Here is a 27,897-nt window from a genome sequence, read left to right as displayed (position 1 = left end):
CGCCTGTGCTCCACTGTGACTGTCTCTTTAAGAAAATGCACTTGCAGCCATTTTCTGCTCTTTGTGTGGGGTGGATTAGCACCGGGTTGGTACTGGGCGAAACTAGAGCATCAGTCGACATAGAAGACGTGGAAAAAAAGAAAATAAAAACCTAGGAAACATTGGCTCGCCGTCGCAGACCGCGACACGGTCCGCCCGATTTAGTTTGTCGCCGGACGGACATGCAATTTTCAGGTATGTGGCAAAAAGTAGCGATGGATGCAGACGCAGCGAAGAAGATGAACGGGGCTGGTGATGTGCTTTGGGTAGTGATGATGGCTGGAGACTGGAGTGCTGTTTTTCCCCCCCTTCTTTTTATTTTGCCTCCTTTTCGCATTTCACATCCTTTCCCTTTACTTATCTGTCCGTGCGCAAATGTAACAATAGGGGGATCCTTGTAAATAGGAGGGACTTGATTGGGATCGAGCGCCCCGCTTTATCGTGGATAATTGTGGCACATGAATGGGATCCCCGTTAGCTTACATCGGCATCGTAGCTCACGCTGAGATGGGTGGGGTGAGGAGAGGGTGCCTGTGTGGCAAGTGCACTGATGAATGATGGAGCACGTAAGGCTCCACGGTTTTCTGAGCTGATAACAACCGTTTCGCTGCACAGACACAGAAAGATGTCGAAAAATAACGTTTTGGTGTTTCAGATTGCTCGATTTCACGACGATGCTCTGGCTTTTTAATTTTTTTCCCTTAAAGGTCCTCTCCCCTCTTTCCAATCGACTAACAGGCCACAGCACGGCCAGATGCACAGGATTGTTTCACAGCTATCACACCAGCAGGCAGGCAGGGCCGTTACTTGTGCTCAAATGACAGGTTCACCCACTTCCGTCTCAGACAGGCTTAGTCTTAACCCAGATGTTTTTCCTTTCCATTTCTCTCCTACAGACGAACCTGCCAGTTTGGGTAGAAATGTAAGCCTGCCATTGCTGCAGACTCTCTGAGCTGTAAATCTGTATGCCAGACCCTCACCCACAAGCAGTGATGTAATGCTTGAATCTTGATGCTTTGCTTTTGCTAACACTAAGGATTGCAAAATTAAAACCACAATGAAAATGAAACCCGGTGCCATTAATAGTCAGGTAAAATTAGGATTGTTTTTTTTTTTTTTTAAAAAGAGTCTTCTTTAGGTTTGTGATAGTTTTATGGGAAAACTTCACATTTTTGACTGACTAAAACGAGTGTTTCTTGTTTCTCTGAAAGTGTAATTTGCTAAGATTGATAATAATAATAATTATTGTTGTCAGTAGTAGTAGAAGTAGTAGTATTAATAAGAATAATTTGTTGCAATTCAGGTATTATTGTTAATATTAGCTTGCTAACCTCGCTCATGTGTTAAAACACACACACATATGTTCATTTATGATGGGTTTTTTTTTTTAAATTTTCATGATTGCACTGTATTCAGTCAAATGGCAAAAAGTATTGTTCATATACACTAAAATATAAATAGATAAATACATAGGTTTATTGTTTGTCTTCTTTGCAAAATCCATATTCATTGCATAAGATAAAGTAATCAATTACTGGCATTAGTAGCATCACTGCTTGATTGACATTTATTTACAGATATACATTCCAATGAACCCAGAGTACCACGGCACTAAAATCTGTTAAGCAAAATGTGTTTACAAAAACTACAACATGCATGTAACATACACATATGTCAACAACGTACATGTAGCGTACATCTAATGTCAACAACTAACAAGTACACGTAATGTCAGCCACATACACGTAACATACACGAAATGTCAACAACATACATATAATGTTGTTCATTTTTCAGGTCAGGTACTTCACCTACATTTATAATTTGTAAAGATTTGACTGGTATTAAAAAAAAGTTCCCAAAAGCTACATAGATGTTAATAATCCTGGTAACATAGACAGTTTGCATAGTAAGTTACAGATTCAATTGTGTCTAAGAGGGTTAATACATACATATGCTACGATCATTATATAAGATAATAATTAGTTCCAACTCAAGTGCTAACATTACTGAAGTGAATTCAAGGTTGGTTTCTACGAAAGTTGGCTTACTGCCACCTGAAGTGAAAAACCATCAAATCATTTACTGTGAAGTCGGTCATGGTCATGTTTGTCATGCTTTAAAATTAGAAGAAAAAACACATCTAAACACCACCACAGCATCCCGCTATTATTGTCACAGAGAGATGTCTGAACTGCTAAGGCTAGTTACCAGCTGTATGTCAGGCTAATGTGGTCTAAACCAGTATAAAGCTAGAAATGGAGCTGTCTAAAACATCCCTGTTTGAACCATCTGCTGAGAATAAATCATGAGTGGTTAAAATTGACTCATAAACTCATCTCATCCCCGTTTCTCCTTTTAAGAGCTATGCTGTGAGTGCAACCAGGCAGTTCCCTTTAACGTAAAAGGGAAGATTGAATTATATCCTTTAGCTTATTATCTATTTTGCTTTTGGGTAGTGAGGGGGGCTGGAGCCTATCCCAGCTGTCATAGGGCAAGAAACGGGTTAAGGCTGATTCTTGACATGAGACACCTACAGTCATTTTAGAATCACCAATTAACCTAAACCCAAGCATGCCTTTGGGTTAGGGTTAGGTAGCTGGAGTAACTGGAGAGAACCAATCAGAAAAGCCTCAGATTGGAGTTCAAACCAGACATTCTGTCAGTGAGGCAATAGTGGAAACCACAATACCAATGTGCTGCTTTCATACCAGTTCCATTCTATTAAATTGGTTAAAATTAATATTTAAACATCCTTATATCTCCAGAGTTCTTCAGAAAACAGTATATTAAGGAGCAACTGAGTAGTCCGTTGTGAAAGATGTGTTGGAAGCAGGAAACTGGTCAACAGTAAGAACTTGCAAATGCCAAATTGTGATAGCTAGAAGACTAATTAACGGCACCTCCTAAACAGAGGGCTTTGTGGGGGTATTCCTGGTGTGCAGTAGTTAGTGCCTACCAAAAACTTGGTGAAACGGCAGTTTCTTTGTCAGGTAACAAGGCTCGTTAATGCTTTTTTTGGAAGGAAAGGCTTACTTGTGTGAAGAGCTGAAACACAAATTGCTGGAAACTTAATTCTGGCCATGATGCTGACCCCTGTTTGTGCTCACAGGAAGCATGTGAGCATTAAAGTGGCCAATGGTGGGCTGCTCTGATTAATCATCATGTGGTTGGCTATATGTGTGCAGTGTTTACCTGGGAAAGCTATATAGGTCCATAAGCTAGAATATTGGAATAAGTCAGTGTAATCATCAGGAAAGCATTCTGCTAGGAAACCTCGGGGTCATTATCACTCATGTGAGTTTCATTTTTCCACTTATCACCTACCTAAACATTGTGGCAGACAACAGCATTCAGCACATTTTCTCCTTTAGCAGAACAATTTGCTCTGCAAGAGTCCGATTTGTTGATTAGGCCTTCAGATTTCCGAGATCTAAATCCTGTGGGACGTATCCAAAGAGGAAAAAACAATCTGCGCAGGTCCCACCTCACAACTGTTACTTGCCTGAAACAGCTCAGTGATTCAGGGTACAAGTACAACTATTTTGCAGTTGACTGATTTGAGAAACACAGCGAGACAATGAGTCTAGATATAAATAACGAACTAGACAAAGAAAAAGGAAGCAGCGCAAGCTGTTGTGGAACTGTAGCAGTCAGATGAAGTTATTATTATCACCACTTACAAATGTATTTTCATAAAGTTGCCAACATAAATACAACTAGATACACCTGGTTTACTTTTCGTTTGATGTCTGTACTTGCCAAGCTTGGTGATGGTTATGCGAGGCATGCTCTTGTTCTTTCCCTAGTCTATATTCATCTCTGCAAGCATGACATCACAGAAATCATAAGATGAAAGCAGTTTTTTTTTTCTTCTTCTTCTTCTTGTGCTGCTTTCAGAAATGACAACCAGCCTGTGAAATACCTCAGCCACACACCGTCCCCTGCACAGGATGCTCTGCACAGATGCTGCTGGGACGCACATTTAGCCGCAGAGTTAGTTGGTGTCGCTGAACGTTTTCTAAATGATCGCATGCGTGACTAAATGCTCGAGATCCGTATTGTGCCTGCCTTCAATGCTGATCACATATGGTCTTATTGCGTGTATTACAAAGCTAGCCTTGGGTGGGAGATCCCATGGAGTGGTGCGAGGCTGGAGTTGACACACTTTCTCTCACTTTGTCTTCCTCTCGGGCAAGATGTATTACACAAAGGCCTAGCAGCGCAGAGTGGTCATATTTTTTTAATTATTTTTTTCTGCCTGTTACATCATGCTCCATGTTCTGACTGCATCTCATTCCTTTCCTCTGCTTTATTCATGATATTCTGGGATCTTCTCACCACCTCATTGTTTAGTGCTGTCACGAAGACATCAGACCAGAGCTCTTCATGTATAGAGGCTGCAGTTATAACGTGAACTCGGCGGGGGGGAGGGAATATTACTGTGTGAGTTTTGTGAAGCGAGTTGTTGTCTCGTTGCCTCATTTGTCCCTCTTTGGTTGTTCTACTAGGTTTCCAAGTGCCCAGAAGGGAATGAAGGGGCCCTTTTTGCTGGGCGAAGATGCACATACACACAGAGACTGACAGATAAACCTACTGTTTAACAGAGCCCTGTATAGGGTGGGAAAGTTTGTTCAGCCAACCCAGGCTTTAGAGCGCGTCTGTATTTGCATGCACAGATGGGAGTTTAGCAGCACTGAGCGCGTTTGTCTGCCCGACAAAGCCCCTGTAGCGAGCTGCGTGTTTCATTTTCTGTATGCCGAATGGTTATAAATAACCAGCCAGGTCTTAAAAGAATCAGACAGTGTGCGCATCCAGGTTGTAAAGCAGCACAGCAGTGTAAAGAATACAGGAAACACTCTGTTCAAGATGACAAAATCCTCAGACGTTTAAAAAAAGGGGTTTCTCACACACACACACACACACACACACACACACACACACACACACACACACACACACACACACACACACACACACACACACACGTGTAGAGTATAAGTTGGTACACAACATCCTTGATACACTGCCGGCTTTTATCTGTTTCACAACCACCGTGTCCACATTAAACGTCATACTTAAAATTATGGAACAGAAACAAAAAGAGCAGTTAAAGGGCGATAGCGCTCAGCAAATGAGTGGTACTCTATACCATAATGGAAAATGATGTCACCGATAATCAACTAAAGAAGCGGTTATTCACACAATAGCAGAAACGGGAAGTGGAACAACCTACATTTAGCATCCAGTAATCATTATACTTATCTGTGTACGTGTGTGTTTACGTGTGTTGATCATGGTAAAATCTGATATTGATGAGACCCGCTGTAGCTGGAAGTACTGCAATAGTGACAGAAGGTTGGTAGTTGTTGTTGTTGTTTTTTTTTTTTGTTTTTTTTCCTTTTGTGGTGTTGTAACACCACAACATACACTCACGAAACTTTATGGGTCTTTAGTTCAGATCAAAATAAAGGTTGAGTTTTGAAAGCCCGTGTGGTCTGATCCACAAGCGCTAACTAAAGAGGCCAAGTGGCCGTTTACCCACTTGTGCCACATTCTTTTCTTTTTTTTTCTTCTTCTTCTTCTTCTTCTTCTAATTTATTTTGTGTTGCAGTGTAAACTGTATACAGAGCTGCAGCACCCATATAAAGTATCTTTATGTGTGTGCATATATTTTGGAAGCTGGGTGAGGTCTGAGAACTCGGTGCTGTTTGACTGGTGGCCTACCATGTGAAAAAAATGTCACAGTCTGATATGACAGGAAACCCCACCCACTTTCTATTCAGATCATTTGTGATCATTGGTTAAGCCTGCATATGCGACCATTACCGATGACCAAGAGCCGGCGAACTCATTATGTAGGCTTCTCGTCACAAAATGACGGTTTTGCAGATTCTGCATTTACTTTAAAGTTGTCCCGTCTTCCCATTTCCCACTGTTGGAGGATTTTATTTTTCAATTTCCCCTCTCTTGTATTTTGGTGTTCACACTTTCCTCTCTGCTTGTGCTGGCTGTGACTGTGTAGTTTTTAACGTTATCCTGCAGTGTGAAATCATAATCATGCATTCATATATACCACCTGATATTTATTTGAATTGATAAAAAAGTACAAAGCTGCCAGCAATTTGAGAGTTTAACAGGAAAGCAGATTTTGCCAATGCCGCATTTACAAGATAACACGTTTTTGTGTTTGCTGTCGAACTTTCACTGTTTTTCGAAGCGTTTTCTGCTTTTTGCCAGATCAATGGCATTTTCCAGGTCTTGGCATTTCATGAATTATGCTCTTCAGATATTCTTCTAGTCAAGCAAAAAGCCAAAAAGGAAACTGCAAGGGGCCTCTTCCCCTTTCTTCCCCCCAAGTGATACAGGTGCAGGGTGAATGCACACACTTTCTGCACCAAAACAGGGCTTCATGGGAGGAAATGAAGTTGTCTAGACATACTAAGACAGTGTCTGGTGTATGTGTCCTTTAACCCTGCAGTATCTGACTATAGAATGCATTTGAATTGCTAGAGTGTAACCTGCTTATTCATTTTTATCTGTTTATTCAGTAATTTCTTGATCAGTTGTCCCCTGACTTTTCTGTCTGATTGAGACAAGCACCCCAGGTTCATTTTGCTGCACAGTATCACGTGTCAGTTTGGGTTTTTTGTATCGAGGACACCAAATATTGATATTTTATTATTATTTGAAAAGAAACACATACACGAAAATACTCTGGGGATACTACTCTACTAACAAGAGGGCTCACCTCCTGATATAATGTTACCTAAGCAAAATTACAATAAATCAGGCCAAACAGAAAAGACACATTTAGCTTGACAGAGTGTATAATTGACCCCATGCAACCGTAGACTGATAGCAGACTTGATTCTGTGTTATGGCAGGTTTTACTCACAGTTTAAAAAACGGTTACTCACAAAATATAACTTTAAGGATGTAATTTACATTTGAAAAAGGTAATAAATGGACTGAGAGCTTAAAGTGTTTTATACAACATGCCTCATTCACCCATTTATACAAGCACTTTTTTCTAAGCTCTTTCTATGTAAGTGCTTTGATGCGCCAGAGAGCAACTTGGGGTTAGTATCGTGCCCAAGGATATTTGGCATGCAGACTGGCGGAGCAAAGATCGGAGATCGAACCACCAACCTTCCCATCAGTAGATGAGAGCTACAGCCACCCCAAATTGCAGTACATGTCAGTGCAATACAGAGCCTATCCGATTGTTAAGTGATGACGTGACGAATCCTACTTCCAGACCTAAAGTAGTCTGCGTTTAATATGGCTTTTGTGTTGTTAACATGTTTAATGTTTTGTATTTTCTTCTATTTAATCTCAAAAAGCTCCTAAAACAGTCAGTGATCACTGTTGACCTCCCTCGGCTTTTATTACCGCTAATCATTTATTTAAGCTCAGTTTTTAAAACCTTAGGATGTAACTACAGCCCAGCCCATGCAGCAGTATATGAATGACTAACCTCGTATTGTGGATGGATTATCTCAGTTGTTCTCCTGGCTGAAGTTTGGTCCTTTTACAGCATCCTGCCATGCGATTACATTTGTTCCTGACCACCGAGAACACTCACGTTAACTTTTATCGAGTGGAAAAAAAGTTAGCTTGTTTATATTATGCTAACATAGCTGTGTCGCTAGCGGTCACGTAGCACATCATTATATACCAGCTAGCCCAACTTCAGTAACCCTACAAACGTCACTGCTGTTTAGTTTTCTGTCTTCATTTATGTTGGAAGTGATAACAGAGCTGTACGTTTTAATTTGTTTCCAAAACCCCGCAGTCAGGACATGCTATATTGTATTTAGATAGAAGCTAGCGAGCTAACTCCCTGCTAACTTCTAACTCCGTTAAATGTCATAAATTCCGTTTTCATGGATGCCTGGATGTTAAACTCAATTGTTACACCTGGTAGAGCAGAACGCTGATCATTTTATTAAAGATGAAAGACTTTAGACAGTTTTTCAACTCTCAGTAATGCCATAGTGATCGTTTGATATATGGACCTGCAGCGGAGTTTAGGCCCAGACACGGCTAGTGACGTCAGACTTAACGACCGGATTGCAAAAAGTATTGTGTCGTGACTGACCAAGTCATTTTCACCTGTAACTTTTTGACCCGTTTGCCGACATATATGTGTAAAACTGCAGTAGGAAGTACTCGTGTGAGACCTTCTGTTTTGGGAATCACAAAAGCACTTTTCCTCCTTTTTGTGGTGCCTCTTTAACTCCTATCTTTCCTTCTGTTTTCTCTTTCTATGTCAGCCTGGGGCGTTGTTTGAGTGACACCTCGTTACCATGACGACCCACGTGACCCTGGAGGATGCTCTGTCCAACGTGGACCTGCTGGAGGAGCTGCCGCTCCCGGACCAGCAGCCATGCATTGAACCCCCTCCCTCCTCTATTATGTACCAGGTACGCACTGGTTCACAGTGCCGCCACCGCTGCCACCCACCATCGTCCCCAGCTGATTGGTCTTTTTCAGTGTACAGTCTTTTGACCCCTTTTTGTCTCTCCTTCGGCAGGCAAATTTTGACACCAACTTTGAAGACAGGAATGCTTTTGTGACTGGCATCGCCCGTTACATCGAGCAAGCCACAGTCCACTCCAGCATGGTGAGACCTGCGGCGCTGGTTACTAAAATAAACACCACGGGATTGCTCTCCATTCCACTGTTTTTTTTTTTTCCTTTAATAGCTAACTAGTGAAATTCAGTCTTTTGTGGTCTCAACTCAGTAGTTTTTGTTCCTCTTTCAGTAAAATCAAAGCAGACTGTGGGAAGCAGCCTCGTGCCCTTAAAGAGAGCCTCGTTTCATGTGAATTGATTATCATTTGGCTCTTTTGTTAGCATTTGGCTCGGCCTCTGGCGGGACACACATAAAAATAACGCACGCACACTCTTGCAGACACAAATTCCACTCACATGCTGGTGAATCAGAGAGGCAGCCGAGCACTAAACATCCCTCCCATGATTGTGAATGAACAGAGAATGTGATGTGACTGTCGAAGAGGGGAAGTGAGAGCTTTATTTAACCGGTTCAACGAGGAAGTCACATTCAGGTTGAGGCCAGGCTATTTGGGGGCACTCGTCCTTTAGCCGCAGGGATGGAGGAATCTGTCTTTCCTATTTCTGAGAGGATGAAATGTTTCCCTGCTAAAATATTTAACAAGTCCTGCAATGTGGGTTTAATCCGAGATGTGTGATGTGTTTAGTAGCTTTGCAGAATGTCTGTTACTAAGATATAGTACTGTGTAAAGGTATTCACCCCCTTCCAGATATCTTTTTAGATATCTCTTATTTTATTTTTTTGCTTATTTGTCACACTTCAGACAGGTGTTAATGTTAGACAAAGATAACCTGAGTCAATACCAACTGCAGTTTTTTAGGGAAGAAGAAGCTATCTAAACCTACCTGACCCTGTGTTAGAAGCAGTTCTCCTAAACTTCCCCTAACTGTGCCACAGCAAGAACTGCAATCAAGTGTATGCAGTAACTGGCAGTGAATCTTTCACCTCAATGTGGAGGAATTTTAGAGAGCTGTTTTAAATCAGGCACATCAGAGGGTTTTCAAGCATGAACGGCCTGTTTAAGGCCATGCCAGAGCATTTCAGTTGGGTTTAAGTGATTAGGCCACTCCAACACCTTTATTTTGTTTTTGGTTTTTTTGAGCCACCCAGAGGTGCTCTTACGGCGTGTTTTGGATCATTGTCCTGCTGTGTATCCCAAATGTGCACAGATTGATGGCTGGACATTCTCCTTCAGGATTTTCTGGTAGAGAGAAGAATTCATGGGTTGAAGTCATCCAGATCCTGAAGAAGAAAGCAGCCTCAGTCCATCACACTACCTCCACCACTGCGTTTGACTGGTGGTGTGATGTTCTTTATATGAAATTCTCTCTTTGATTTTACACCAGATGTAACGGCACTCAAAGATTCCACAAAGTTCAGCTCTCTTCTTGCCAGCCCACAAAAGATTTTCGCCTCGAAAGTCTCGGAGATCATCAATCAGAATCAGAATACATTATTGATCCCTAGGGGAAATGATTTTGGGTACAGTGCTCCAGACTTTTCTTTGGCAAATGTAAGACGAGCTTTTGTGTTCTTTGTGGTCAGCAGTGCTTTTCACCTTGGAACTCTCTCACAGGTGACATTCTTGCCCAGTCTCCTCTTGTTGAATTTTAAATCATGATCACCGACCTTAACCAAGACAAGTGAGGCCTGCAGTTCTTCAGGTGTTGTTCTGGGTTCTTTGGTGACCTCCTAGATGAGTGATCGATGCACTTTTGGAGTAATTTTGGTTGCCTGGTTTAAAGTTTTGTCTCCATTTGTGGATAATCGCTCTCACTGTGATTCACTGGAGTCCCAAACCTTTACAGATGACGTGGTAACCCGTCCAGACTTCAGTGTTTTACATCTGTTCGTCATTTTATTAGAGATCAAAGATTGATGAGTTGCTAGATGAGATTTTTGTAGCCTGCTTCAGTTTGTTAGAGAGGTTTTAGTTAAGTGTTTTGTTGATTCGAAAGAGCTGGCAGTAATCAGGCCTGGGTGTGGCATGTGAAATTGAATTCACAGTTAATTAATGAGTTAACAGTTAATGGGGGAGGGGAGGTTTTCACAGAGGGCCAGGTACGGTTGGGTCATTTTTATTTTTACTGTTTTAATGAATAAAATCATCATTTAAAAAAATGTATTTTGCATTTACTCAGGTTATTTTTGTCTAATAAAATAATTAGTTTGATCATCTGAAACAAAAAAAATGGCATGTGCAAAAAAGAAGATGGGAAATACTTTTTCACAGCAGTGTAGATATAATCTTGAGCTTGTTGAGGTATCTAGTTCTGGCGTGACTTCAGCTGTGCATGAGGAATTAAATGTCTTTGTTCTATTTATTTCTACAGAATGAGATGCTGGAGGAAGGACATGAATATGCTGTGATGCTTTACACATGGAGAAGCTGTTCCAGAGCCATTCCCCAGGTTAATGATCACTTCCTTCCTGTCCTCACATCTTAACCTTTAGATCTAATGCTAAACCATCATAACAGAGTTTTATTCAAGCTGTCACACTGTCTTTTCACTGTAAGGAACAATTACCCAAAAAAGGCCGTATGAAATGCAGATGTTGCCAGGCTTGAGTTGTGGGTTGGTAGTTGGGTTGCCTAACTTTGCACCTTTTAGCCACTGAACCAGAAGCTCAGCTGCAGGCGGTGGTGATTCTACAGAGCAGAAACAACACCGCCTGCAGCTGAGCTTCTGGTTCACTGACAGCTGTATTTTTAGCTATAAATAAAAAGGGGGGAAAAAAATCAGAAACCACCCTGTTACGTAAAAAATTCAAACCGAATTGGACTGCAAAGCATTTGCCTTAACAAAGGGGTGCAGTCACAAGTTTAACACAGTCAGGCTTTTTTACATTAGCTGGCTCAACGAAACCTTAAACCCCAGTCAGAGGCATTGCAGCGGGTGGTTGTCGGCTTTTTCTGTTTGTTCAGACTTTCTCTGTGCACGCTCACATAAACTGACCCTCAAGTGCTGCCCACTTAACTCCCAGAGGAACATGTGAGAAAAGGAAATATAAAGACTATAAAAAAAGTCAAACTTCAAACACTGCAAATAAATCAAGGTGGAAGGATGCTGTAGAAAACTTGTATGTTCGTATTGTCCTACTCAGTGTGCCCTCATTGATGCTGTTTATGGCTAAGTCGCTCTCGCTACAGTCGGGACTTACTCTGTCCTGTATTCTGAAGATGTGGAAATTGTGGCCAGATGAGAATGAAATCAATTTCACACATTGGATATTCTTAAGCATTAAAAGTCTACAAATTGGCCGATCGATTCAATCATCTTTGTCCTGTCAGCTGCTGGACTGAGCAGCAAATTAGGACCACGCAAGCTGGACCTGCTCAGCGTTCAGTGTTAGTTGCCATGGCGATGTAGACGGGTTAAAAAGAGAGAGAGAAAGAACTCTAACTTTAAACTGAGCATACCTCACTAATCTTGTTTCCCAGTACACCCCGCAGGTCTGCAGTGTGACCTTAATGATTTTATTGTTACATGTAACAAAGTTCCCCAAAACTGACGTTTACAGTTTTAAACGAAAATGTTTAGTAATCGCGATTTTTGGGAAAACGGAGCAAAAAGATGGGAGTGGGGTGGGGTCGTGGGGGATCGGAGCAGCTAATATGTTACCTGGGGGAAAGTACATGTGGTGCACTGTTGCTGTGAGATCAGGCTGTGTGATGGCACCATCTTGTGTCTGCTAGGTGAAATGCAACGAGCAGCCCAACCGAGTGGAGATCTACGAGAAAACGGTGGAAGTGCTAGAGCCCGAAGTGACCAAGCTCATGAAGTTCATGTACTTCCAGGTAAGATCCTACTTTAAGATTACATAAACTAGATCAATGAAACTCTATGATAAAGCACTAAACAGACCAACGTATGTTTATGTCTATAGAGACAAAGGAGGGTTTTTAAACATTTTTTATGCATATGTATTCATTATTAATAGAGCTGTTGATAATCAGTTGGTTTTGTGTTTGTTTTTTATCAGAGGAAAGCCATAGAACGCTTCTGCAGCGAAGTGAAGCGTCTGTGCCACGCCGAGAGGAGGAAAGACTTCGTGTCTGAGGCCTATCTGCTCACTCTGGGCAAATTCATCAACATGTTCGCAGTGCTGGACGAACTGAAGAATATGAAGTGTAGCGTCAAGAACGATCACTCTGCCTACAAACGGTAGTGAACCCTAAGTAAAGAGATCCAAATGTACGTTTTTTGTTTTGTTTTTTTCTCACGCTGCAGAGCCAAACTAACTTTCCTCTCCTCTCCTACCTCTAGGGCAGCTCAGTTCTTGAGGAAGATGGCTGATCCCCAGTCCATCCAGGAGTCTCAGAATCTCTCCATGTTTTTAGCGAACCACAACAGGATCACTCAGGTCAGTGCGGGGATTATGCGTGGCTAATAAAAGACTATGACTTAGGTTTCATCTTTCTTTTGTTTGTTTTTTTAAGTGCATCTTTGTGAAAATAGACATTTTAATTGGGGGTTTATTGCAAATACAATTAAATATCCTGGTGATAGTACAGCAGGTGACTTGGATTGCTCCAGGATAATGACTTGAGCGAATGAATGACTCACAGCTGTACTCAAGGTGTCACAGAGCTGCTGCCTGAATGTTAGTCAGAGCAGAGGAGCTGTTATGTAATTAGTGTGGCTGTTCTCACCTAAATCAGCCTTTAACCTGCTGAACGCTGACCCGACAGGAAGTTTCTCATTGAAAGTCTGCTTATTAAGATTTAACAGCTGCCGGGGTTACGGCTCAGTGTATTGCTGGTTTTTGGTCCTCTTGAATTGTGTTCGATCTTATTTTATTTGTGTTGTTGTTGATGCTTAATCCTACGTACGCACAGGGTACAGTGAGTCCTCCTTTCTTGTGTTGTCAGTGCATTACTGTTTATCTAAAGGTGACTTGTTGTGTCGCGCTTTTTCCGTGCAGTGCCTGCATCAACAGTTGGAGGTGATTCCCGGCTACGAGGAGCTTTTGGCAGACATTGTCAACATCTGTGTAGACTATTATGAGAACAAAATGTATTTGACGCCTAGCGAGAAACACATGCTGCTTAAGGTAAGCGCGCGTTTGACATCGTTATCTGCCGCCAGCTCGCAACATTTCGAAACTATCTCTTTCTGGCGTCTTTTTGCCAATTTGTCTTTTCCCCTTCCGTTTCTTTTTGACAGGTTATGGGCTTTGGTCTGTACCTGATGGATGGGAATGTGAGTAATATCTATAAACTAGATGCCAAAAAGAGGATCAACCTGAGCAAGATCGACAAGTTCTTCAAAGTAAGGGCTTTTAAGCGTTTTCTTTTTCCCATTACACGCTTTGTTGTGTTTATCCCCGAAGTGAGGCGTTCACTCTTGTTTCTCAGCTGCAAGTGGTGCCGCTGTTTGGAGACATGCAGATCGAGTTGTCACGCTACATTGAGACAAGCGCACACTATGAAGAAAACAAGTCCAAGTGAGCAAACCCATCCACCGGTGTAATTTACAGAAATCTGGATGTTACTCTTCTTCACTACAACTACAGGCCGAAGTAAAATTCCTTGATGACCAAACTCCCACACACTCCCTCCCAACCCTCTTTTCCCATCTGTGCCCAGGTGGACGTGCACTCAGAGCAGCATCTCTCCGCAGTACAACCTGTGCGAGCAGATGGTGCAGATCAGGGATGACCACATCCGTTTCATCTCCGAGCTAGCGCGCTACAGCAACAGCGAAGTGGTGACCGGCTCGGGCCTGGACAGCCAGAAGTCAGACGAGGAGTACAGGGAGCTGTTCGACCTGGCTCTGAGGGGTCTGCAGCTGCTGTCTAAGTGGAGCACGCATGTCATGGAAGTTGTGAGTAAAGCGTGGGATTGATTGCATCCCTGTGTGGGTAGGGAAAATGCTTTGTGGGGCCGTCAGTGTGAATATGAGTGGGTTTTGGACGTATGATGTGGGTTGTTTTTTTTGCTATTTATTGTTCTGGCTTTGATCTAATTATAGCTCTCCTTTGTTTCAGTACTCATGGAAACTGGTACATCCCACGGATAAATTCTGTAATAAGGACTGTCCAGGCACGGCGGAGGAGTATGAGCGAGCCACACGTTACAACTACACCAGTGAAGAGAAGTTTGCCCTGGTGGAGGTCATTGCCATGATCAAAGGGCTGCAGGTAAAAGATTATTGAAATATGAGTAGCACTCTCACTGATGTTCACTGTCTGGATATTTTTTTGCACTTCAGCTGAGTGCATGGTTTGACACAAGCATAGTTTTCACTAGTTTATTTCCAAAAATGCAACTTGCACAATTGACATTAAAGCGGCATTAAAATTAGGTGATGCAATAAACGATGTTATGTGTCCCAAAGGTTCTGATGGGCCGAATGGAGTCGGTGTTTAACCAGGCCATTAGGAATACCATCTACGCAGCTCTGCAGGACTTTGCCCAAATGACCCTTAGAGAACCTCTGCGCCAGGCTGTACGCAAGAAGAAGAACGTTCTCATCAGGTACAAAAATGATGCAATCACAAATGCATCCGTTTCTTTTGTTTCAGACTAAACAACAGACGAAGTATTTTTACATTTTTCTGCAGCGTTCTCCAGGCCATTCGAAAAACTGTCTGTGACTGGGAAGGAGCCAGGGAACCTCCAAATGACCCCTGTCTGAGGGGTGAGAAGGACCCGAAAGGCGGTTTTGATATCAAGGTGCCTCGTAGAGCCGTCGGACCCTCCAGCACACAGGTGAGACGGGAAACGGACCAGGGTGCTTAAAGAATGGTGTTCAGTCTGTAGTGAAAGCATTTAGATCTGCATGTATTATCTTTGAAACTACTGAGATTTTTAAAGTAGCTTAACTTCCTATTAGCAGTTGCAAAACCTGAAAATGTACATGTGGTGTGAGAGTTGCGTGAGTTATGCTGCACGGTGTTCCCATTTAAAAGAAACTGACACTGTTTGGAGTCTGATACATTTTCATGAAGGTTATGACTTTTTAAAATACATAGATTTGGGGTGTGGGTTTGAGTGAAGGTGTTATCTTTAAATTAGAAATGAAGCTTTCTCTCAAGTTACAGTGGTCCCTCGCTATAACGAGGTTCACCTTTCGCGGCCTTGCTGTTTCGGGAATTTCTTTGTGCAATTTTGCATGCTTTTTTTTTTTAACAGTGCATTGTGTTCTGTGTCCCGATTGGCTCTAGACTATTGTCAATCAGTCTCCTCCGTGCCGTCTCTCCTGTACAGTACAGAATGCGTTCAGCTTGTCAAATTTACATAAATCTTTGATCGCTAGCAGTGTGACTCTGAAGTGCTGCACTGTATGTTTGTAAGTTTATCCCCAACAAACGCAAAAATGTTGACAAAACATTTTGCAACATCAAAGGCAGTGGAAGATGCTAACCATCGCACAAAACGTTATACTTCTGGACATGCTAAAGGAAGGTAGAAGTAACTGTATTTTTTGGATTATAAGGCGCATTAAGTGAAACAAGACAGTCAGATAAGTCAAACTTTACTCAACTCATTCTTCTTGCTTCCTCTACTTCCGTACCATTGATTCATTAATATTGAATTCTCTTGCAGCTGACAGTCGTGTTTCATAAAGGTTTCAAATGAGTAATAATGGTTTGTCACATGAGCTTTTGTGCACTCATATTCGTCTGATGCAATGAGTGTAAAATGTATATACACTACTGTTTAAGCATATCAGTTGTTTAAATGGAAACATTTTATTATTTCATAAAGAAATTTAGCATATTTTGAAAGTGATGCCATCACCAGTCTCAAAAATGGCAGACCATCTGCTCTTGGGTGCCCATGATCTTTGGGCCCCTGAGTGGCACTGCATTAAAAACAGGAATGATTCTGTCATGGAAATCACCGTATGGGCCCAGGAACACTTCCAGAAATGACTGTCTGTGAGCACAGTTACTATCTGCAACCTGCTATCCGCAGGTTAGAGTGCAATCGTGCAAAAAAAGAGCACGATCCAGAAGCATGTTCTCTAGGCCAAAAGTCATTCATAATCACCGAATAAAGGTTTTGTGGTCAGATTAATCGAAGTTCTTAATTCTTTTTGGAAAACACGCACACCGCGTCCTCTAGACTAAAGAGGAGAGACACCATCTGGCTTGTTATCAGCGCTCGGCTCTAAAGCCTGCATCTCTGTTTCATCTGTTTGTACATTAGTGCCTGTGGAAGTGGCTCCTTTTTACACTTCTATACTGGCTTCATTTTTCACCCAGGTTGCTGCTTGGTAAAAAGGAGGTTTCCACTTTTTTATATTTTAACCTTTGTCTCTCTCCTCCACAGCTGTACATGGTGCGCACCATGCTGGAATCCCTAATAGCAGACAAGAGTGGATCCAAGAAGACTCTGCGGAGCAGCCTTGATGGACCCATAGTCACAGCCATAGAAGACTTCCACAAGCAGTCCTTCTTCTTCACACATTTGCTCAACTTTAGTGGTAAGCTGGAATTCTGAAAGTTCAAACAGACCAAGTTGTCAAAGGAAAAACCAGAAGAGAAGTGAATGAATACTCCACAGAATCAGCTAACATTATTAACAGCTTTTACTCTTGCTTCCTTTGTGAGGCAACGGAAGAGCAATGAGAGCAAACATTGCTAATGCTTTCCAATCTTTTCTGCCATTTCTTTCCTTCTTCCTGCCACTGTCCTGTCACACAGAGGCCCTGCAGCAGTGCTGTGACTTGTCCCAGCTCTGGTTCAGAGAATTCTTCCTGGAGCTCACCATGGGCCGCAGAATCCAGTTCCCCATTGAGATGTCCATGCCGTGGATCCTCACTGACCACATCCTGGAGACCAAGGAGCCTTCCATGATGGAGTAAGAAGTCGATCAGTTAAACACTCTTTGTTTATGACTCTAAAAAAGAGCAGTATTTTAACTCCCACTATCTCTTCTCAGGTATGTGCTGTACCCTCTAGATTTGTATAATGACAGTGGCTACTATGCGCTCACCAAGTTCAAGAAACAGTTCCTTTATGATGAAATCGAGGCTGAGGTAAGGTCTAATAGCCACCATTAGGAGTATTCCCATGGAAATTTAAAGGGATAAATCTAATCTAATAATCCTCAAAGACCCCACACACCCCCAACACGGACTGTGTCACATGACAATAAATACTTTGAATTGAATCTAATAACCATTTTCTTTGCTTTGTTCTCAGGTAAACCTCTGCTTTGATCAGTTTGTCTACAAGCTAGCAGATCAGATATTTGCCTACTACAAAGCAATGGCTGGAAGGTAAAAAAAGAAAATGTGACTTTAAAAAAAAAAGTATTTTAGAGTTATTGGCAGATATTGAAGCGCTCTTTGCAGACTTTACAAACTCATATGCCATGTGTTCTTCAGTGTCCTCCTAGACAAGCGCTTCAGAGCTGAGTGTAAAAATTACGGCGTAATCATCCCGTATCCTCCATCAAACCGCTACGAGACGCTGCTCAAACAGAGACACGTGCAGGTAGCAGAAACATGAAAACACATGCTCGAGGTCATCTGCTGTATCGGTATTTATTTAACCACCAGTCTGACTTTCACACTGTATTTTTCATCAATCCCTGTTGTCTCACGCAGCTGTTGGGTCGCTCGATTGACCTGAACCGTCTGATTACCCAGAGGATCTCTGCAGCAATGTACAAGTCCCTGGACCACGCCATCAGCCGCTTTGAGAGCGAGGATCTTACCTCTATAGTGGTGAGCTCAAACATCAGGGAAACTAGTGAAAATCGTCAGTCTATTTTTGTGTCCTGTGCGCATCATCCTTCTCACACTGCATGTCTGGACAGGAGTTGGAATGGCTGCTGGAGGTTAACAGGCTAACCCACCGCCTCCTGTCCAAGCACATGACGCTGGACAGCTTTGACGCCATGTTCCGCGAGGCTAACCACAATGTCTCCGCCCCCTATGGACGAATCACTCTCCACGTCTTCTGGGAACTCAACTTTGATTTCCTCCCCAACTACTGCTACAACGGGTCCACGAACCGGTCAGTTTCACGCTGTTGTTTTGCAGGAATATATTTTATTTGCTTTTACCTTTTGTGTTTTTTCTTTACCTTTTTTTCACCTCCCTCTGTTCAGCTTTGTACGGACGGCTATTCCCTTCACCCAGGAGCCTCAAAGAGACAAGCCAGCCAATGTACAGCCTTACTACCTGTATGGGTCTAAGGTGCGGTACCATCTGTGATATTATAGTAAAGACTTGTAATTTTTTGTGTAAAGCAAACTTCCTCTTGCTTCAGAATAACATTGTGTCTCTTTCTTCTTTCCCTCTCAGCCTCTCAACATTGCATACTCCCACATATACAGCTCCTACAGAAACTTTGTTGGCCCGCCTCACTTCAAGACCATCTGCCACCTCCTTGGTTACCAAGGCATCGCTGTGGTGATGGAGGAGCTGCTTAAGATTGTCAAGAGCCTGGTATTTATCTTCATTTTCCATCCTGAAAAGCATGCTGTCCTCCCCCTCAGTGTGCTGGATCCTCACAGTTATTATTCTCCTTCCTTTTTGTGCCCTCTCTTCCCCTCGCCTGCTGTGAACTATCCATCTTCTCTGTCACTTTACAGTTACAGGGCACCATACTGCAGTATGTAAAAACCCTGATAGAAGTCATGCCCAAGATCTGCCGCCTACCGCGCCACGAGTACGGCTCCCCAGGTGAGTTTATAATCCCCAAAATTACAATGAATGGAGCACATTTTGTTGCGTTAACATTTCCACATGAGCTGTCTTTGTTCGCTTTGCTTAAATATAATTCTTTATTTGACTTCAGGTAAGTCAAATTAAGCCGTTTTTGAATAAGGGGGCAATCAGAGAAAAAGAAACTAAATGGTCTGCATATTGGTTGGTGCTTTGACCGACATAAACTTGAAATTTGAGCAATACCTGATTGATTGCTGTGAAATTTTGTACCACCAGCATACCACAAGTTTAGTTGAAATATATCTGCAAAATTAATGCCATTCTCATCAAGCTGTGTACCAAGCACGAGTTTATATGTCAAGTATGATAAACGGGCTGCGGATTAGCACATTCAATATGAGATTTTTATCATCGCAGATCATTTAGCCTGAAAACCACAGCGTCAGAATAACTTCACACTACTTTAATGCACTTACAGTACTGTGCAAAAGCCCCTCATTTAAAAAAAAAATGCTTTGCTTTACTTTACTTTCTTGAGCAATTGTTCTGCACGCTTTTTGAGGATGCATCAGAGTTTTGCTTTGAACGTTGGACATGTTTTGTTTGTTTTTTGAGCCACTTTCAACAATATAAAAGGCGCAAAACGGAGAACTTAGCAGAGAACCAATTTTAAACTGTATCTTTAGGTGCTTTGTTACCACCTGCCTGTCACAAAAAGGCAAAAAGACACTTTCATAGCTGAGTCTGTGAAAGTTGCCAAAGAGAACACAGTTTGACAGGCATAAAATAGTGTTTTTTGCACAAATTAACTGATTTCCAAAGAGCTCTTGTCTAAAAACGTGTTATATCTTAACATGGTGTGTGGTTAAAAAAATGAGGAAACTAGAAAAGTGGAGAAGAATCCGGCAACCAGACCTGACACTGCAGCTGAGAGGATGCGTCTGGCCTTTCAGTTGAGTCATCTACTGTTGAAGAAGGTGGACAAACCAAAAATTGGCTTTCAAGCTTGTTAGAGTTCTATACACTGTGTTTTTGCCTCACATAGTAAATTTTCATTTATGTTTTTACATGTTTCAGTTAATCACTGCACTTATTTTCCTATTTTTCGAGCAAAATGTAAATAAACAATGCATGGCTCAAGGCTTTTGCACAGTATTCTTTACATAATGAACAAATATGAAACAAAAGTGCTGTAACAAATGTGCACTAACTATTTATAGCTGGTTATAGGTACAGATATTTTATTTATTTGATGCATAGCACAGCAGTTTAATTCACATTTTCCTCCAGGTTCAGATATCGCCGCTTACTATTGGAGCAAGTCCTGCACAGACTGCCTCTCTGGCTTCAGTCAGATCTTGGAAACATTCAACAGTACTGGAATAAGATTTAGCCATAACTTGGAGAAAGCAGTACAATACTAGATAACAACATATGAACCACTACAAAATACAATTAGGAACACGACTGTTCTCAGCCATTTGGGTTGTGCACAATGTCCAATTAAACCACAAAAAATCCTCTACCTGCCTAATTCTTTTACATCTTTGTGCACTCCGTGACCTGCCTTAATGCATTTTGACCAGAGCTGTGGTTGCAGATTAGAGGCAGTCAGATGGAATATCCCTAAGAAGAGGGCTTAGTAATCTGTAGATTACTGATGTTCTGTACCCTGAGGTCTGTACCTGGCTTACTGCCTGTGATCTCACTGACAGCAGTTAATGATCCTCTTGTCCTCTGCTGCGAGGCCCCGATGCTCAGACCAAATGTGGGTCAGAGAGGCCGCGTGGACCCGCTGACATCACCGCATTTCATCCCGCTAGCAAGAGATTATCAATGACATAACGAGATATTAGCAGGCGCTTGCTTCGGAGACTGTAGTATAGATGTTATCAGCGTATCTTTAAAAATGCAGATGGAGCGCCGTATCACACCTGTCTTTTTCTCCATCTGCCATTCCAGGCATCCTGGAGTTCTTCCACCACCAGCTTAAGGATATCATTGAGTATGCTGAGCTAAAGACGGATGTCTTCCAGAGCTTAAGGGAGGTGGGAAACGCCATCCTCTTCTGCCTGCTCATCGAGCAAGCTCTGGTAGGACTTTTCTCTTTACAAGTGTCAAAATCCCATAATGCTTTAATGTGATTATTGCACCCCCAACCCCCCCCCCCCCCTCCCTTTTTTTTTTTTTTTTTGTTTTGTTACTACTGCTTTCTCAAAGATTCCTCTGATAGCTCTGTCTGTGGTCTCCGAGCACGCTCAGTAAACAGGACCACTGGAATGAAGTTCTCTTGACTGCCTTGTTTTAATGTGGGTGACCAACAAACCTGGGTGCCCGAAGGTTTCCACCCAATATGTGGTGTTGATTCACTCGCTAAATCAAACACCACGGTCAGAAGCCATCAGGCTCCCAGTCCACACGCCCCAAAGTGTTTAATCTCTGATTGTGTGTGAGGGTTTTTTACGTTTCTGAAATACAATTCTGTTTTTCATTACACGCTGGCAACTACCACAGGTGGTAAGGATTTAGGTCTTCCTATTGGCTACCAGAAAATGACAGCATGACCAAATGTGTTTGCTCTTTTATCTCTTGTTGGTTTGGGCTGCTGTTTTCTGTTGTTTCTCTTTTTTTCCGTGTTAGTTTGACACACACGCAGTTTACCTTCAATTAGCCATGGAAGCAAAAGCACTGAGACATCTTTCATTTTTTTAAAAAGAATGAGGTGAAACTAAAAGAGTGTTTGAAGAGTGCACCTAAGACGAATGCAACAATTTGTTGCTTCTGCTTCACCTCTCCGACACGTTTCACGATATTCAAATTGCAAGCTTTCAGTAATCTTGCAGGAAATCAGTGAGACAGACAATCAAGCTGCATTTGTCACAGGAAATGTTTTTTACATTGAATCATAACTATTTTAGAAGGTGATCGCACATTCTTGTGCTAAACTCTGCACTTTTGCCTCCATGACTGTCTTTTACTTCTGGGCACTTGTAATGCCTGTCCGCTGCCCAGATCTCACTCTTTTTTTTTTTACCATTTCTGTCTGGCTGCACTTGCTTGTGCGTCTACTAAAAGCCTAGTTGTGTGTTGTATGTCTCTTAAGTGTGCGTTCATTCGAGTGTGTGTTGCATGGCTTTTTCTTCTAGCCGGTCCCTTTTCTTTCTTTTGTTTTTTAGCCGAGGTCTCGAGGTGCTGCCTCTCTACTCTTTCTTTGATTTGTACCTTGTCGTCTTGACAAACAGTCACCACCACAATCGCTCTGACCGCTTGGAATTGCTCCTTAGTCTCTAATGGCAAAAAAACAAACAAAAAACCAACCACGCACTGAGCCACGTGACATTTTCGATTCATTAAGATGTTTGTAAACTTGACCTCGAGCCGCTAAACCCGACTAGATGGGATTTTGTGCTTAAAGTGTTACAAATTATAATCCTTTTAAAATTGGCCTGTCATCATTGCTTGATAATCGTAGCATCATTATCCACACAGCCAAACTCTAATTCAGTTATCTTATCTCCCCACTCTCCCTAAGCCTGACATTGTGTTGACTAATCTGTCAGCACAGACCTGTGGTTCGGAGCTCGTGTTAGGCATTCAAAAATATGTCTTTAAAACACTTAAATTAAGAAGTTCAGCAAAAAGCCGCCTCATGGCTGTCTGCATGCTTTGTCAGGGCATCCGTAGAGAATAACAGCGGGCGACTTCCTGGATTAAAATGAGCTGTTTGTCTGTGTTGTGCTTAAATCTCAGTCCCAGGAGGAAGTGTGTGACCTGCTTCACGCCGCTCCCTTCCAGAACATTCTTCCCAGAGTCTACATCAAAGGTATACAACAAGTTTGGAAGCGGTGAATTAAAAAGCAGACTGGTGCAAATTACATTACTCACAGTTTGAAGTTTGGGATGATCTGAGAAGCATTTTTCTTTTGAAATACGTCCGCAACTGTTGGTATTTGTGTGCCGCACAGAGGGAGAGCGTCTGGAGGTGAGGATGAAGCGGCTGGAGGCGAAGTACGCCCCTCTCCACCTCGTGCCTCTAATTGAGAGGCTGGGAACCCCGCAAGTGAGTTCAACATCCGCTCTGATGGGCATGAAAGCAGACCTGAAAGGACATATTTATAGTCTTGCAGCTTAATCATGCGACCCCTTCCTCCTGCTTTTCTCAGGCGTGTTTCATTGTTAACTATTTATTGATTATAAATAAATAATTCAAGGGAATTTGCACAATTTTCATAGCTGGTCTTCAAAAAATTTTCTCTTTAAGCTGCCAATCTTTCCCACAATTTTCTAAATTCTCTAAAGACTTTTTAGACTTTTGGAGGGAAAGTTTCTCTTCTCTCTCCTAGCATTATCCTTTAAGCTGACTGACTTACACTAGAAGCCTGCGGATTTTCAGAGGAGGAAAGAAAAAGCTGAGTAATCAGCTTTAAGTTTCTAGCAGCAAGCGACAGAGGAGGATAGCAGTGGCAAAAATCCCCTGGCAAATTCTCTAGGAAGTGAATGGTCTGCTTTCTCTTTTAGATTTTCATCCTTGAGCATTCTGCCTGTTTTCTTTTTTACCAGCAAATTGCCATTGCGCGGGAGGGAGACCTGCTGACCAAAGAGCGCCTGTGCTGTGGCCTTTCCATGTTCGAGGTCATCCTAACGCGAATCCGCAGCTTCCTGCAGGATCCGGTGTGGCGCGGTCCTCCGCCCACCAACGGTGTGATGCATGTCGACGAATGTATGGAGTTCCACCGCCTGTGGAGCGCCATGCAGTTCGTCTACTGCATCCCCGTGGGCACGCACGAGTTCACGGCAGAGTAAGTGACACCTGGCAAAGAAAGTCATTACTTGCAAACTTGCAAAGCACAGCAGCAAGCGACAGTAGAAAAGTCATTCAAGGGAAGTCTGCAGTTATCAGCAAACTAATGGTAGATTCCAAGAGTGTCTGTTGACCTCGGCTGCTTTAAGGTGAAAATTAAATTCCCCACAGCCATGTGTTGATGGCTTCTGATGGCTGTTGATGTATTTTCCTTTTTTAAGCTAAATTTGGCCTGCTTTGTTTTATTCTTTGGGTCCATTTTGGTGCAGATGTTGATATGACAGGTCCAGCAGTATTTTTCTCTTCTGATAAAAAGGTTAAAGTTGGCAAATCAGAAGAGAAGTTAAAGGGGTGGAAAAGTTTTGGGAGAAACTTTTTCAATACACACTATGTGACTTCTTTAGTTTCTTCCCCTTAATTAATTTTTTTTCTATCACTGTGCTACACCCTTTACATCACCCTCCTTGAATAAGATTGCTGAAAATAAGTTGAAAGGGGCGGGCTGTGTATATGTGACAGCAGTTTGGACCCAGAGAGAGGGAGGATTTTTCCATGGCGCGTTGCTCCCTTGTGTCGCCAGAGCAGCTGGAAACATTAGAGCGTTGTTGCATCAGAGTTGCATCATTGTTTTGCAGACTTGTCACATCTCGAGTTGTGCATCACATAATGAAAGCGCACCCCTCCGCCCCCTCCCCGTGTTGTTTGTGCTCGTCCTTACAGGCAGTGCTTTGGGGATGGGCTGAACTGGGCCGGCTGTGCCATCATCGTGCTGCTGGGACAGCAGCGTCGCTTTGACCTCTTCGACTTCTGCTACCACCTGCTCAAAGTCCAAAGGCAGGATGGCAAGGACGAGATCATCAAAAATGTGGTGGGTACACGTTATCTGCTGCGTATCCTCAATTTTGCCTTGTTGCTGAAGACTTGCAATTATAAGTCCAAAAAATACATCCCTTCTTTTCTTCCGTAGCCGCTGAAGAAGATGGCAGATCGCATCAGGAAGTACCAGATCCTCAACAATGAGATATTTGCCATCCTGAACAAGTACATGAAGGCAGTGGAGACGGACAGTTCCACTGTGGAGCATGTTCGCTGTTTCCAGCCTCCTATACACCAATCCCTGGCTACCACTTGCTGAAAAGACCTTTGAAAATTGTACACACACACACACAAGTGAAGACACATTCCCCTTAGCTGTGATGCTAATTTCTGCCTCTTACTGCTCTTTGTGAGGTGTAAGGTACCACAATAGCTCCCCATTGGCTGTAAGAATCCAAAGACACGTCTCCTCAAACTGTTCCTCTATTTAATACAAATGAGTGTCTTTGGGTTCTTACGAGAAGCGGAGCACCCCAGAGGTAGACGTGTATAGTCACGTCTCTTCTTTTTATTTCCTCGTTTGTGTGGCTTCCACTCAAGACTCGTGCATGCCTTCTCTTACTCCTTCAGTTGCTTACCTGTTCGCTGGACCACTGATACAAATGCCAAAAGAGACAAAAATTAGACTATCTGATTTTAAAAAATGTGATATGAAACAGCGCAACAAATAACAAATTTTCCAAATTATATAGATATAGATATATATAAATATATTTAAGTCCAACATGGTGCTCTTACGTGATCCGACGTCTCCCAACAGTACTCGCACAGGCACCAGTACACCTGTGCGATCTCTACGCGTGTCCTCTATTAAGACCCAAACTTGTTTATCGTGATGCATCTGTATAATAATCTACCCACTGTCCATGATACAAGGCGTCTGTCATGACGCGTTTATATACTTTTCATTACTCTCACACACGGCCTGCTTTTCAGAGGAGCGGAGGTACACTGCATCTTTGATTTGCCTTCAGTTCACCTGGTTTTTCGTTGGCCTCCTGACACGCTTTTAATCGGTAACCAGTTCCACTGTAAATTTCACCGTTGAACAAAGTGAAGTGTTGAGTGTCGTAATTGTTCTTTGTTTTTAATTATTAATATTTTAATTTAACCATCCTTTGCATACTTGCCTCTCTTCTATTGACTGGAAAACCTCATCGGTAGTTTTTTTTTTTTTTTGTCCCCTCCTCCTCTTTTGTCTGTTGGAAAGATTTTTATATTCTGTATATGAATACAGTGATATTATTTACAGTTTGCAAAAAGACACACAGTCATCTGAGTAAATGTGTTTGCTTTTTCAAGAGTTAAAAAGGAACAAAAAGATTAGAAAATACCTCTAGGTTGTATAAAGACAGTGCTGTACTAGATTAACCTGTTTTGAGTATGAATGGGTGAAGATGAAATATTCTCCTCATACAGCGAAGGAACAAATAATTAAAAAAAGAAGAAGTAATAAACTAAAATGTCAGTTATGATTAAAGGGCAGTTTCCTAAATATAGTCAGTATTTACTATTGTGGGACTCTTTGCTTTAGATTTAGCAGTGTTATCAAAATATGCAAAAACTTTGTCCCTATTTTTTTCTTATGAAGAAAGACAAATGAAGTAACCCTCTTCAAAGCAGCCTTCTTTTTTCTGCTCCGTTTTGAATGAAGAAAGTTTCTTTTGTAACTCCGGTGTCTTTTTAGCGTATTTATTCAAGTCTGACTTGCGGTTCATTTAAAGGTTGATCTCGTCAAAATGAAGGGTACCGGCGTGTCATCTCGAAACCTTAGCATGGCAAATGTAATTTATTGTCATCAATGGCTCCATTTGTGACATGAGGCTTTGTTTATGATATTGTTGTACAAGTGACCATGTTTTGAAGTACAAAAAAAAAAGTGGAGAAAAAGAATATAAAATGTACAACAATGTTCCTGCAAAGGATTTGAAATTATGTTGTATTTCCATGAAATAAAAAATGTTTAACTGAAAAAAAAAGAAGTTGTATTTAGCATGTTTGCTTTTCAATGGGTTCTACCATTTACTTGCAGCATCCCGTATTACACCTGAACATCCAGGATGTTTTCAGGTTTTAGTTTTCCAAATTTGTTTGTTTTGAGAATCTTGTAGAATGAAGCTTGTGTACATACTACATCTGTTACATATGCCAGGTGGCCTATAGGAAGGGTCTCTCATATCCTCGTGTTGGTGTTGTACCTGGATCAATGTAGCATCTCAATCATGTTGTCATATCATACCTTTGCGACTTGAAAAATTAAATGTGCTGCACTGCCTTAGCCAGAATTTATCCTAATGTATCTTGGAAAAAAATGAAACAAAAATTGTCTTTGCACCCATTCTTCTCATCCAACCCTATCTGGGTTGGATTCTGTCAAGAATGGTAGAAAATTAAAAAAATAATATGTTGTCAATATTGTAGGACCATAACCTATAAGGGGTCTTTAACTCCAGGCCTCGAGGGCCGCTGTCCTGCAGGTTTTAGATGTGTCCTTGATCCAACACAGCTGATTTAAATGGCTAAGTTACCTCCTCAACATGACTTGAAGTTCTCCAGAGGCCTGGTAATGAACTAATCATTTGATTCAGGTGTGTTGACCCAGGGTGAGATCTAAAACCTGCAGGACACCGGCCCTGGATGCCTGGCGTTCGAGACCCCTGCATAAGACAAGACGATTGAACAAAATATTAAGTAAATGGTTCTGAATACTTATGTAATACTATTATCATATTGCAGAACTATAGTAAAAATAGATACCAAGCATTTAAAAAAATGTTTGTCTCACTGTGGAGCACATCTGTACATATTAAAGGGAAAAAATCATTTTGAGATAAACTGCAATATAACAAAGGTTGGAATGCTTTCTGAATGCATTGTATTTAAAAATTAACTGGGTTAGCGACCAAAGACCAAACTGGACTTTGTAGACTTTTGCTATTCTATTAAACAGAATTATTTTACTTAGCAAT

General features: G+C 41.9%; 1 protein-coding gene across 1 annotated transcript; it reads left to right on the top strand.

Annotated features, from left to right (window-relative positions):
• Window positions 1-39: 39 nt before the first annotated feature.
• On the top strand, window positions 40-26,907 carry cyfip2 (cytoplasmic FMR1 interacting protein 2). The gene is made up of 30 exons (XM_005916478.3): window positions 40-234; window positions 8,319-8,468; window positions 8,579-8,668; window positions 10,954-11,031; window positions 12,318-12,419; window positions 12,605-12,786; window positions 12,889-12,985; window positions 13,547-13,675; window positions 13,789-13,893; window positions 13,980-14,068; window positions 14,211-14,448; window positions 14,612-14,764; window positions 14,962-15,101; window positions 15,188-15,335; window positions 16,902-17,055; window positions 17,276-17,432; window positions 17,514-17,610; window positions 17,777-17,853; window positions 17,962-18,070; window positions 18,184-18,303; window positions 18,396-18,595; window positions 18,690-18,777; window positions 18,886-19,029; window positions 19,176-19,266; window positions 21,214-21,344; window positions 23,002-23,074; window positions 23,217-23,311; window positions 23,812-24,050; window positions 24,773-24,920; window positions 25,020-26,907. Exons 2-30 carry the CDS (start codon window positions 8,352-8,354, stop codon window positions 25,185-25,187), a joined length of 3,759 nt encoding a protein of 1,252 aa, XP_005916540.1. The 5' UTR covers window positions 40-234; window positions 8,319-8,351; the 3' UTR covers window positions 25,188-26,907.
• The last annotated feature ends 990 nt before the right edge of the window (window positions 26,908-27,897 follow it).

Source organism: Haplochromis burtoni, unplaced genomic scaffold, assembly GCF_018398535.1.
Source record: "Haplochromis burtoni strain Fernald_Lab_line unplaced genomic scaffold, NCSU_Asbu1 Contig_19, whole genome shotgun sequence".
In the NCBI taxonomy this organism is placed as follows: Eukaryota; Metazoa; Chordata; class Actinopteri; order Cichliformes; family Cichlidae; genus Haplochromis; species Haplochromis burtoni.
Note: the sequence above shows the minus strand (reverse complement) of the source record. Positions and strands in the feature narration are given on the sequence as shown.